The 12,799-nt window shown below is 50.2% G+C and overlaps 3 protein-coding genes across 3 annotated transcripts; 2 read left to right on the forward strand and 1 right to left on the reverse strand.

Moving 5' to 3' along the window:
• Positions 1-1,662: 1,662 nt before the first annotated feature.
• Positions 1,663-7,818, forward strand: Pmar_PMAR003727 (xanthine dehydrogenase, putative; the record flags this gene model as incomplete). The annotated part of the gene is made up of 31 exons (XM_002784421.1): positions 1,663-1,766; positions 1,870-2,020; positions 2,069-2,156; positions 2,343-2,464; positions 3,186-3,310; positions 3,379-3,479; positions 3,523-3,602; positions 3,648-3,742; positions 3,811-3,943; positions 3,996-4,116; positions 4,171-4,249; positions 4,294-4,402; positions 4,449-4,595; positions 4,641-4,748; positions 4,790-4,852; positions 4,928-5,015; positions 5,071-5,231; positions 5,278-5,419; positions 5,469-5,556; positions 5,612-5,735; positions 5,787-5,886; positions 5,941-6,020; positions 6,070-6,195; positions 6,263-6,390; positions 6,437-6,569; positions 6,618-6,898; positions 6,954-7,032; positions 7,100-7,195; positions 7,241-7,387; positions 7,436-7,573; positions 7,642-7,818. 31 exons carry the CDS (start codon positions 1,663-1,665, stop codon positions 7,816-7,818), a joined length of 3,714 nt encoding a protein of 1,237 aa, XP_002784467.1.
• A 1,488-nt stretch (positions 7,819-9,306) lies between these two features.
• Positions 9,307-10,128, reverse strand: Pmar_PMAR003728 (hypothetical protein; the record flags this gene model as incomplete). Its single annotated transcript, XM_002784422.1, has 1 exon — positions 9,307-10,128. The coding sequence occupies one exon, from the start codon at positions 10,126-10,128 to the stop codon at positions 9,307-9,309; it is 822 nt and encodes a 273-aa protein (XP_002784468.1).
• Positions 10,129-10,997: 869 nt separating this feature from the next.
• Pmar_PMAR003729 (hypothetical protein) lies at positions 10,998-11,679 on the forward strand (the record flags this gene model as incomplete). Its single annotated transcript, XM_002784423.1, has 4 exons — positions 10,998-11,129; positions 11,179-11,280; positions 11,466-11,535; positions 11,642-11,679. The coding sequence occupies 4 exons, from the start codon at positions 10,998-11,000 to the stop codon at positions 11,677-11,679; spliced, it is 342 nt and encodes a 113-aa protein (XP_002784469.1).
• Between the last annotated feature and the right edge of the window lie 1,120 nt (positions 11,680-12,799).

Below are 12,799 nucleotides of genomic sequence, written 5' to 3' on the forward strand. Positions count from 1 at the left end.
ATCATACTCTGTTTGAACTACTACAACGCAGGATCCTTTGAAGCTGCAAAGCACCTCGCTCATTGCAGTCCCACCCGCTTGTCGAACCCGACAATCCCGCCCTTGGGCCATGAAATGATCCGTGATACCACGAGGTCCCGATGGAGAGTGGAGCCATGATCTCTGCCATCAGCAGATCCACAATCATCCAACTCACCAAGGGACCTGCCTCACCCAACAAGGGATCCGGATCATCCATGGCATGATGGGGGCACAGTAACACACTACCGCTGAGATGAGGAATTCCTGAACGATCTAGATCTGCTTCGACTTTCTGCTAACACAAGAGAGCTGTTGGGCTGAATCAGCCCACCTTCTATTGCTATCAGATAGCTCTGCCACCAAATCAATTACATACGGCGCAACCATACCCGTGCTGGATCAGGCATCGTCTGCAGCTGCTGGCCCCTCCTGAGCTAATGATTCGCGACGTTTTTCGAAGTTGCCACCATCTGCGGCCAGCCCTCGCTCTCCGTCTCTTCGGAATGTGGGAAGTCCCAGCACCGATGAGTCGGACCATATTCGGAAGCGCCCATCTCGCACCTGCCGCAGCTGTTCGTTCGCCTGCAGACCGATGCCAGTGCCTCTTCGATGTATATGTCGACGCACGACGAGTCCATCGTCCAAACGCTTCCGTCGCAGACTGTGCATGCAGAAAGCGGTCGGCCCACGAATCCCTGCCATCTCCAAGTTCTCTTCGTAACCACTCTCGTAAAGTTGATTTCCGCAGAGGTTAGCCTAGAGCATCGACTGCACCTTTTAAACATCTAGTTCGTTTTTGGAACTATCAATTCCGTCGGGACGCGCGAAGTTTGAGGTACGAATCCGAAACGGGAAGATCATATTCATAATTAGAACTTTCAACTTCGTCATAGAACATTCGAGTTCATCCGAAGTCGATAGGACGTTCACGTTCGTGTTAATAGAATTTTTAATTTCGACTTTCGAACCTTCTAATTCGTCACAGAGCTTTCAATTCCGTCGAGTGCACCTTCAGACCTTCAATTTCGTCCCTTTAGGAAAATCGACTTCGTTGTCCGGAACTTCAATTTCGTGTTACCGGGGAAATTATGACAGTACTCTCATTGAGCCAAATGGCTAGTGTTCCAATTTCAGTACAGCACACTGATCAAGAGGATCGATCCTCAGTTGAAAATTGGACGGTATAGGTGTGTAACGAAGTAAAACTCTCGGGGTCCGGAGGAGACTCGCAGGCATGTGCAGCTGTCGAGGTCACCCTGCCGCGTCACGCGGTGGTCGAAGTCAGCCCACGCGCTGAGGGCTCTAACGACCGTCAGGGAGTAGTCGTTCTTGCTCACTCTCCCGCCCGGGGGGAAGCGGGCTACGGACTTCGCTCTCTCGTTGTCCATCCCCCTTCCTGAGTGATCCGTTGGTGCGCTCTCCTGCGCATAGTTTGAAGTGTTGCTAACGAACCCTTGAAAGAGTTCTATGTGTACGCACACACAACATGATGAGAGGCAGCGGTGACGGTGTTGCGATGGAGGTCTACTACGCACTGAAACAGATAGCGTGCATAGCAACACAGACACACCTCGCATATACATACGTACAAGGTGACTGTCTGGAGCTCATTCAGCGATCAGCAATCTTCCGGTCTGCACTATGAAACGAGCGGCTCCTCACACCAAGAGTGGCGACGCAGAGAAACTGATCAAATATTACGAAGATCGGGCCATCAAGGAGCTTCGATTTACCGTCAATGGGATGTAAGCAAGCATATGTCTGACGACTCTTCAGGAGCATCCAATGTTATGCGTCAGAGCATCGAAACAACTGCTCGCCCTGTATTGTTCACTGAGCAATGTTCAGGCCTGTTCACGTGCAGAATATTGACCCGGAGTGCACTCTATTAGAGTGGCTGAGGGCATCTGGACTGTGTGGTGCCAAGTTGGTCTGTGGGGAAGGGGGGTGCGGTGCCTGCACGGTGTCTGTGTTCACTACCGACATCGTTACCGGCAAGGTCGGTGTTCTCGACTCCCTAGCGATACCAATTCTCGGCATTTTTTAGCCCGTGCATCGATCTGTGAACTCGTGCCTAGTGTCCGTCTGCGATGTTTCTGGGTGTGAAGTAACTACGATCGAGGGTGTCAAAGTGAGTCGATGAGACTATCCATGCAGTGGTGAGCGAATGTGATCCTGCAGGGCGATGATTGCGAGGCCAAGTGTGACGCAAGTGATAGCAGTACAAGGGCCGGCGCGTGCAACTCGAGAAGACATGGTGGGTCTCGCTCGCTTCGTAATCTTGGAAGGCGTCATGCGGAGTACTTTCCCGGCAGGGCCAGCAAACACTACGTTGCACCCGATCCAGAGAAGTCTAGTTGAGGCGCATGGCTCCCAGTGTGGCTACTGTACACCTGGAATGGTTATGAGCATTTACGCGAAATGGGCGGATGGAAAGAGACAAGTGAACCTTAGCAGTTACACAGGCTACTGAGACAAGGTTTGGAAGCCTATTAGGCTCGAGATATCGAAGAATCTCTCGATGGAAACCTCTGTCGCTGTACTGGCTACCGACCCATCCTACAGGGCGTGTACAACTTGGTCGAATCCTCAAAGGGAGACGGGGAAGATCCGCATGGGGTGAATTGGGAGCGAGACTGACCTCCAGACTCTGGAGTCCAGAGAATAGGACTTGTTCCTGAAATGTTAATATTGTCTACTTAGGCTGTGGACCCTTCTCACGACGACTCACCCTCGAGTGGAATCTCCCTGACCACTACTACAACTACTATTATCAGGGACCAGACTCCTCAGTTCTACGCGCATTCGGGGGGGATTGTCAAAGACAAAGAGCTTCCCGGCAACCCTAATCGATCGGTTATCCTGCGCGGACATCACCTCGGGCACTCATGTGATTACTATCGGCCCACTTCTCTTCTCGAGATCTTGACTATCATCACATACGTTGGAAACTACAGGCAAGTTGAAGCAGTGTCATCACTCTCTGAAGTGGAGTTACCTAACCTGAATAGCAAGCAAGTCGTGTTGTCAGGCTTGCCGGGGGTCATTCTGAGCGAAGAATCGACAAATTTTTTCGAAATGATCATGCTTATCCCATGGCATTAGTATCAACTTCCAGAGTAAACGAGAATGCCGGAGAGTAAATTTGACGGTCGAGATCACAGGTCGAGGGCGATATGAACTCGGTGAAGCTCGAGCGAAATGGCGATCATGCTACTATCGGGTCTGCCGTGTCGTTAACCACTCTGAAGGAGCTCATCCAAGAGGTGGAATACTGCGGATCCGACGTGTAGGTATCGCCATGACTATTTCGACCCGGGACGCTACCACAATTGTATTCTGGTCGTTTTGGGTCAGCCTCCGAGGGGTGGTTGCCATGCTTCGCCTTTTCGCATCTGAGCATGTGCGTAACCTCGCTACGTTGGGAGGCAATATAGTTACGGCCAGCCCGATCTCTGGTAGGCCACAGCTGGGGCAGCAATGGTTGAGTGCCCTTGTCAGATCTTAACGTTATATGGGTAGCTGCAGGAGCTACTTTTCGGATAGCGATGCTAGAGTCCGCTGAAGTCAAATACAGAGATGTGATCCTTTTTTGCCCTCGCAAGCATTGCGCGTATTCCCGTTAGGTTGCCGCGGATGATTTTTTTCTCTCATATCGTAAAGTTGATCTGCAAGATAACGAAATTTTGGTCAGTGTCACGGTCCCCCTCCGCTACGACATGTAGGGCTGTTGACGATTCTGAGTCAGGATTCCTGACTTCCCCTCCTCCCATGCCGGCTCGTCTTCAGTTTCCGAGTCTTCAAGCAGTCGCGTCGTCGTCAAGACGACCTTGCCATCGTGAATGTTGCCATTGCAGCTCGTTTGGTAGAAGGTGTAATTTCTGAAGCTCGAGTAGCTCTCGGTGGTATGGCCCCTACCACCGTAAGGCTACCTATTAGAATTTTCCCTACTAGGAGAAATAAATCTTCATTAGATTCGTGGATACCGAACCGAGGGATCGTTGAATGGACATCGTGTTGGCTGTATCGAAACAACTCGGAGAATCATGGAAACTGCCAGAAGCGAATTCACTTTGGCTCCGGCGACCCCCGGGGGTGAGCGCAGCGACCGAGTTGGAGTGTCTAGAGGAGTGGTGCTCCCCGCATTAGGGATGACTAAGTATCGCATGGCTGTGGCTCGGTCTCTCCTATACAAGTTCTGCATGGGACTACCTGCTGGCTCGACGGAGTATGTAGCGCTACTTCGTGGCTCGAGTACCGCTGAGGATGTAGATATGGGTTCGCACCCGTCCACAAGCGTGGACTTCAGTACTACACACCTTTGGGAGACCATCTCGATCCAGTTGGCAAATCAGTGAACCATGTGGCAGCAGACAAACAGGTATAGCTATCTCATCACGCATGTCGAAAATTCTCGCGGTACTCAGGTCCGTGGATGCGCCGATTTTTTCGACGATTTCGCCTGTAGCCAGAGTGAGCTCTTTCTCGACTTTGTGCTTTCTACGCAATCTACTGGCTCGGTTATCTCGATGGATTTCTCTGCGTGTCCCGAAGTTAACGGGTTCGTTGGCGAGGTATTGACCCAAACTTTTTATGCTTGCGGGTAGTGCTATGCTCAGGTTACTCACAAAGACTGTAATGGCATCCGCTCGCTTGGCGCAATCGTCCACGACGAACCTCTCTTCGCTGTTTTCGATGCTGGCTCCAACGTATCTTATTGTGGCCAAGTGAGGTCGTGTATCGTCCCGAGCTGTCATTCCCCGCTTAGATTCTGGCAGTAGTCGTGGCGACCGATCGATACGCTGCTCGTGTTGCCGCTGCAGCTGTCAAGGTACAGGATGCAAATCGCTTGACAAACCTGCTCAGGACCATACCATGCGAGTCGTGTCATTTCCTGTATTACCAGGTGACCTACTCGGAGGACCGTCCGTCACCGATTGTTAGTATCGAAGATGCTATTCGCGAACGGAGCTTTCATCAACTCAAGTTCGTGGGTACGTGGTACTTACTCATCGGTCATTTTTCTTGGGCAGCTGCTTCATAGGGTAGGTGGTGGAGACTATGCATGCATTCATACAGTCCTGGATCTCCACTTGGGATCGAACATTGAAGAAGTTATCGAATTTTGTCGATCTCGACCCGACGAGTACGCTGTCGTCAGCGGTCGATTCAAAATGGCCGGCCAAGAACACTTCTACTTTGAGACTCAAGTACGTCCATATTGCATATCTCAGCGCATTGCACCAGTCTCTCCAGGGCGCTCGTGCTGTTCCTACTGATGGAGGAACGGAGATTGAAGTATTTTCATCCACGCAAAATCCGCATGAGACACAAATGAACATCGCTGAAGTCTTGGGCATACCCTTCAATAGGGTTGTTGTTCGTACCAAGAGAATTGGTAGTAGCTGCTGCATAGCAGCCGAGCATCTCGTGCGTTCCACGTCTAGGTGGCGGCTTTGGAGGGAAAGAGACCCGCGCTTGCATCTTGGCCCCCTATGCTGCTCTAGCTGCTGTGAAATTCAATAGACCTGCTAGGTGAAGACTGTGAAAGACTGGAGAGCTCCCTGATAAAGATAGGTTATCTGTGTAGGTTTCAAATGAATCGTGATGTCGACATGTCCAACAGCGGCAAGAGGCATTCGTTCCTGGCAGACTACACGATTGCTGTCCGTCGGGCGGACAAAGCGCTGATTGCCGCTGATGTTGATTTATATGTAGGTCAATTCGCCGGGGTATCACTTCGGAACGATGTGTGTTTTCCGTAGGCAAACGGGGGATATTCGCTTGATTTATCGGAGTGCGTGGTCGACAGAGGGATGATGCACATGACGAATGCCTGTTTTGTGCGCAACGTTCGAGTTACTGGTACTAGGCATTCGGATTCCGTTGATCTGTGTCTACTGGCCGTGTCTTCATCAGGTCGCGTAGCGAAGACCAATATTGAGAGCAATACTGCCTTCCGCGGCTTCGGTGGGCCCCAAGGTCAAGCAGTTGCTGAAGTAGAGCTTCGCGTGCACGTGCATTCGGTTCGCTCTTCCGAGTGTTCAGGCGATGTACGAGCATGCTGCCTGCGAACTGGGAATCACACGGGAAGAGTTAGAAGAGGCCAACTGGGCCCATGGCCTTGATAGCGAGAGGAGCTTGACTCACTATAATCACTACCTGGGGAACGAGGTGAGCTGAGAGGTGACTGTTTTTCCTTGTAGGCTCGCTCGGTCGCCGGGATTAGCGAACTGGACAGGTGCCATCGGAGGATATGTGGACCAAGCTTATGAGGGATTCGGAATTTCATAAGCGGCGTACTGATGTCGCCGAGTTTAACAGCCGTAATCAGTATGTGAAGCGGGGCATCGCTGCAGTGCCAATACGGTAACATACGCATCGGCGTGTTTCCTAGGGTTATCATAGTTGCCAGGTTCGGGGTATCGTTCACCAGCCCACACTTGAACCAGGCCTCATCACTCATTACTTTGCAAAAAGATGGATCAGTACAAGTGTGTCATGTCGGAGTAGAGATGGGGCAAGGTCTCAATACTAAGATATCTCAGGTGCGCGCTGTTTGAAACTGGAGTGTCTGTCGGGGTACGTCTGTGCAGGTTGTAGCCAGCGAGTTGGGCGTTCCTGTTGAGGCAGTTCACATCTCTGAGGCAAATACTAGCAGGGCGGCAAATGGAGTGGCTACTGCTGCCTCTGTCGGAACCGATCTAAATGCGAACGCCGCGGTCGATGCTTGCAGACAACTCAATAAGGCTATCGAGGTGAGCATCGCGTGCACTATGGACCGGCGTGAGAGATGGATTCGGGGATTTCAGGAGTACATCGACTTCTCGATTGTCGACCCCCAGACAAGACTAGCGAATGCAGCCACCAAAGCATGGTAAGGAAATTGTCATTGTCGAGCCTCTGCCATGTCCTTTCCTAACCATACCCAGGTTCGACCGTATATGTCTTAGTGCTGTAGGATATTATAGGACCCCCGAGATAACCGGAGCTGACTGGTCTAAAAAAGGGGTGAATTTATTGATCTATGATAACCCCGCTGAACAGAGTTGAGATCTGTGCAGCTGCTCTAATCCAGGTCAATACGTTCAACTCATGCCCGTTTTATTACTATGCTTACGGAGCTGCTGCTTCGGAAGTTGAAGTCGATCTGCTCACCGGAGAGGCGCGAGTTGTACGCGTTCGCCGGCTCGATCCACCGAAAGTCTTGCATCTCCAGTTACGCGTGGACATACTTCATGATGTCGGGAAGTCTCTCAATCCTGCTGTCGATATCGGACAGATCGAGGGTGCATTCGTACAGGGCTACGGCCTTTTTTGTATGGAGGAGCCAATCTATGATCACCAAGGTCGCTTGGTCACTCGTGTAAACCGACTGACGGCGATGTCTATTTCTTCAACACCCGTTCTATAGGGACCTGGGATGTATAAAATCCCCTCGTTCGATGATATACCTTGTGATTTTCGTGTCACACTGTACGACAGGACTAGCAGTCCCACTATTCGGGCCAGCAAGGCGGTGGGAGAGCCTCCACTATTTGGAGCCGCTAGTGTAAGTGAAGGAGAGTCCAGAACTCGCAACGGTGTGTCTTGCTGTGTCGATCTGTGAACGATCCTCAGGTATATTATGCTATCAAGGAGGCCATCTACGCTTCACGAGGGAATCGAAAACACTTCGAACTTGTCTGCCCTGTGACACCTGAGCGTATTCGCCTAGCCGTGTTCGTTCCTGAGACTGGAGATGATGACTCCAGTAACGGACAACCAGTTGGAGATAAGTGGCATGCCTTCGCTTGAAGTTTTTTTAGCCTACCAAAGTTGGCTGATCCATTTTAAAATGGATCAGATAAAATATATCCATCTCTCTCTAAAGAATGACATTATTCTCTGTGTTCATTCGAAAAGAAGGCCATTGCCGATGAGATTATGCCTCAACACCACAGTGTTGACAGCGGAACTGTTTTGGTTCACATTGTATTCTTCAGTACTCCGTAAATGCAATTATTTTCATCTTATACATGCACTTTTAGGGTATGAACTTTTTAGTTAGTTTTGTCGTGATACCCGAGTATCCAGCATAATAATTCATTCATGCACAGTATCGATGCCATCTCTGTTGAGTTTACATATAATCGGAGTTGGAGGAGTGGAGTAAGTGAAGTTGCTGGAAGACCCCCAGCGTCAGTTCATTCGGTCTCCCTCGTGATCTCGGGCTGAACGACACCTGTGGATACATGAAGGATCTGTTGTCTCTCTATAATAGCTAATGGCAGTGAAGCTGCCCGGAGAGGTTCCATCCAGGTCATCAGCAACTGCACGGTGTGAAACATAGCGAGGCCGGTGATTCTCTCGGGAGTGAGTCGGACTTTGTGGCTGTTACAGGATGATGTGATCCCTGGTGATTGACCGAATTCCGTTCGGATTCCCAAAAGAATCCACGGAAAACCGCCAAGTACAGAGAGAACCGGATAGCTACGGAATACTCTCCTGACCTGAGTCGATCCGAGCAGTTAGACTGAGATACATCAAAGAAAGAGACTCGGCTGGAGTGAAGCAGCCCGAATCGATTCGCGAATGCCTTCTTGCTACAAGTCTTCAGTATATGGTTAATCTCAACCCAACCTGCTCCTTATAAGTCGCACTTCGGGATCTGTATGGTAACCAAAAGGTATCGGTATTATGAGCACAGCCACTTGTGCGTCTTCTCCGCTGTGTCACGATAGAGACGCGGCGGGATAGTAGCTGAGTCGAAGGTCATACGAGCGGTGTGAGCATTCTTGGCCGGGTGGTTACCGTGGCGTCATTGGTAGCAGGAGTCATATCTGACTTGGTCATGGTGTATTTCTATACGAGGGCTAGCACACCGCATGCGAGTCCGTGCATTGATGTATGGAAGTTACGAAACTCCACTGCTAACCGTCTCAGACGTCTCAGTGCGTGCGCCTTGCACCTTGACTCACGAGTTAGTTTACATAGTTGCGGATCTTGGTCATCGTGAAAAACACAATAATCCCTGACCAACGGAGAGATAGAAAACTCATCGTATCACAACATCGACACAACAGTGTGTGGAAGTTCCAGGAAATCATCCATAATGCACAAAAAGAAAACACAGAGTAGAATAGTTACGACGCCAACTCGATTCTTGTAGCAGTGTACATGAAAATTGGCTTACAAAGGCGAATCCGATCAAACATGATCATGAATTTGCAAAAAAAGGAGACAGAAAAGATACTATATATAATTTGCGCACTTCTAACAGAGCCCAAGTAACTCGAAAAGCGATCAAGCATAGTGTACACCAATCTCGATCGTTTTCTCTCGAGTCCTGACTTGGAGAATATGACCACAAGGGCTTATCTCCATCCCTCTGATATACATACCAGCAACACCCAGATCAAAGTCGTCCAGGTACTCAGGCGTTTCGTCATCATCACCGATTTCCACAAGGGCAAGTCTGAGCTCGTAATGACGAGAGACACTTGCACAAATGACATTAGGAGTGATGAAACGCACAGAGCCGCTGACACTAGGAAGGCTTATACGCCTTTCCTTCTCACAGCCTTCATCAACGACGAAGACACAATTCCGCTGACAAGGATCGAGGTAGCTGAACCGTAAACCATGCTCCTGGCGGTCAGCAACATCAAAAACAGTAGGCTTGAACTCTGGCTTCACAGCGGCTCGACTCCTCCCACTGCGCACGTCGACTTCTTTGATGGACTTGTCGGCACCATCATAATCGATACCAACGTAAAGCCGATCCTTATGGCAAGCAAGAATGCCCCAATGACCAGTTGAGTCGCCGACCTTCACTGGTTGACAGCAGGAGCCCTGCTTACTCACGACAGAGCCTTCCATGATTTCGTACTGGAGTTGACGTACAGGGTCGAAGGCATGGCCCTTGTGGGCCTCCACTTGGCGGTGCCACCAACTGCCATCGCAGCACTGTTGGCATCTGACTCTACTCTCACGACACAGTTTCTGCGGCTTTCGGGGACCAATGTAGTCCATGACCGAATCGAGCAACTCTAGCGGAATGTCATCGCTGAACGCTTCTTGAACGGCGAGGATGTCAGCGACGAGATGATCAACTCCCAAAACCATGGATTGGCGAAAATGAAACTGAAGTTACATTCATGAGTCACAGTCACCGGGCTGCCGATACATCGAAATTTGCCGATCAACATAGTACGATAAACTCTCAAATTATCACAGACATATCCGCCCAACCACGACGCTAGAAGAACCAACAGATTGTGTCGCGCAACTTCATAACAGGCCAACTCTGACACTATCGCTAGACATGCGCATGTGGGAAGCCAGAAAAGTAAACATAGGCAGCAGGGAACCAAGCGGTTACAGGAAGGGACAGTTAGAATTTTTTTGTCGAAAACTGATCAGATTCCGGAACTGCTCACCAGTAGAAGAGAGCAGTGAGCGTCTTTCCCAGCCTGGGTGGGGAAAGCCCAGGCTAGAATGACCGATTCTGATGTATCCCTTCTATGATCGATATGTTCGCATGTTCTCAAAATGGTCACGTGAATAACGTCACTGAGGCCAATCGCTAGCAGCACAGACATTCATGCCTTTCTGGAGAGTCGTAAAGAGATTATAACTCGTTGACACAAGTTGATAATTCATAGGAATATGTCGTTTACCTCTATGCGTCCCTTTCCACAGCATCTCGTACCGAATATAGTGTTTACAGATGTAGAGTTGGCGGTTGGTTCACCATGAAACATGCGTGCACCGCAAAACTGGCAACTAGAATCCATGGCTCGACAGGTATGAGCAACCGGAAGGAGCGCCGACTCGGGTTGTAGTCGTGAATAAAAGTAAACTGACCGCGATTTGAACCGGGATCGCCTGTATAGCAGTGCACATCATACTCTGTTTGAACTACTACGACGCAGAATCCTCTGAAGCATAAAAATCTATTGTTTCAGTCCAATCTTGGACAATTCTTTATTACTATGGTCACCTCATCACCAAGTTTCTTCATCGACATACTGCGGTGGGTGTTCCTCCCCTTTCGAGAGGCGTTTACTCTACAGTTTCTCGCAGCAGCAGTATGGCTCTTCTCCTGCTCTGTTTGGAACTGCATGGTAATATGCCGGAGTGCACGTGACATACGCATAACACGAACTCGCTTAGGTGCAAGTCTACATCGATCGTTTATATGCTCAGCAGTACTTCGGCAACAGGCACTGGGATCCTTTACCCGACGCTGGCTTCGCTCTCCTGCCCTACATTAACGTACCACTACAGGGGGCAGTCATTTTGAGTCTACTGTGACGCAGGAACCTCATCTGGCCGATCAATGGCAAACCTTCATCCTGGGTAGCACGCTCCTAACGTTCATGCTCTTACACCCTCAGAGGTAGTATCACGAGCATCAGTGCATATGGCAGAACCCGGTGAACCCAGCTGGTCCTTGTCAGAATCAAAATATTGAAGCGGTTCTGTGCCATACAAGGGTCTGTATTCTTACTAAGAAGCCTAACGATAGGGGTGAGTCTGATGGGAACTTTCTTCCTGTAGATGTACAGAGTTTTGCATTTCAGCAGCTCGAATGACTCGCATGCATAGTTCCCCTTAGAGTGAAATATTTCTTCAGGCGACGTTGCTGCCCAACCCATACAGCCACTGCGTTAACGAATACAGACCGGACGAAAACATCCTTTTGGAGGCTCTGGCGGTCATGGGAGGGACTCGATCAACTTGCGGAGATGTTCTCTTCAGTGGTAAAAATGTCAAGTATTACCCCATCCTCATGACGCGCTCTTCACAGGGCATGCTGCTAACATAACGATTATGGCGCTGATATGGAACGAATACTGTCGACATTTTCTGCCTTCGAGAACATACGTTACTGTACGATCAACTGGTATGTGTAATGCCAAGCGGAGGACCGGGTGAGCCCTAGCATCACTCGTGTTTCGCGAGCCGCGTTATTTGCATTTCGTTTAGTAATGTGCTCAGGTTCAATCAGGACTACTTAGCGTTCCTAGCGTGGGTCTTGGGCCACTTCATACCCAATGTCATCTGTCCTATTCTTGCTGTTGCCGGCTATCTGGTCGGTACTCCTGTGCTATCGCAATACTTAGAAGCCTTGTGGGCTTTCAGGTGGTAGTTGCTACCCATTTCCACTACACTGTAGACGTTCTCGTGGGCATTTCTGTGGCGTGGAAGCTGTGGAGGGTTTATCACATGTAGTGCCTCTGGCGGCCCTCGAGGGCTGGGGTTTTCATATTACGGGGAATTTCAGGTACGTCCGGTCACCGAAGCGTCTGCTGAAAGTACCCTTCTTGAGATGGTTTGAGGAGCGCACAGTGGCGGACTTGTTGGAAGCCAAGTCCGACCTAAGGCAGGTTCGATCGAGACGGAGGAGAGCAATGCTAGAGGATCAAGACGGCGCTGCTTCAACGAGCACTGCTGCCACGGTGAGCGATAAGTAAGCACCATCGGCAGGTCAGTGTAGTATGGTGGCGGCTTCCCTGTATGTTGTTATTGGTCTTGCTCGGTTCGAGCTGGTCCATTGGTGGTCTCTTGTCAGGTCCCATGGGTCGACAAGGTTGCGTCGACTAGATGGGTCCAGTAGTGACGACTCGACCTCAAGCGGATGCTGCTCGAGTGCATCGTCCATACAGCGGGTGGGCCGTCGGCGACAGCGGCTTCCCGTTGAAGTTTCCTCTTCCTGCTACGCTTGTGGTGGTATCCGATCCTCTCCTCGGGAGGGTTAGCACTGTTGATAGTAGTTGTGGTCCACGGTTTT

The sequence above is a fragment of the Perkinsus marinus genome, assembly GCF_000006405.1.
Source record: "Perkinsus marinus ATCC 50983 genomic scaffold scf_1104296935302, whole genome shotgun sequence".
Taxonomy (NCBI): domain Eukaryota; phylum Perkinsozoa; order Perkinsida; family Perkinsidae; genus Perkinsus; species Perkinsus marinus.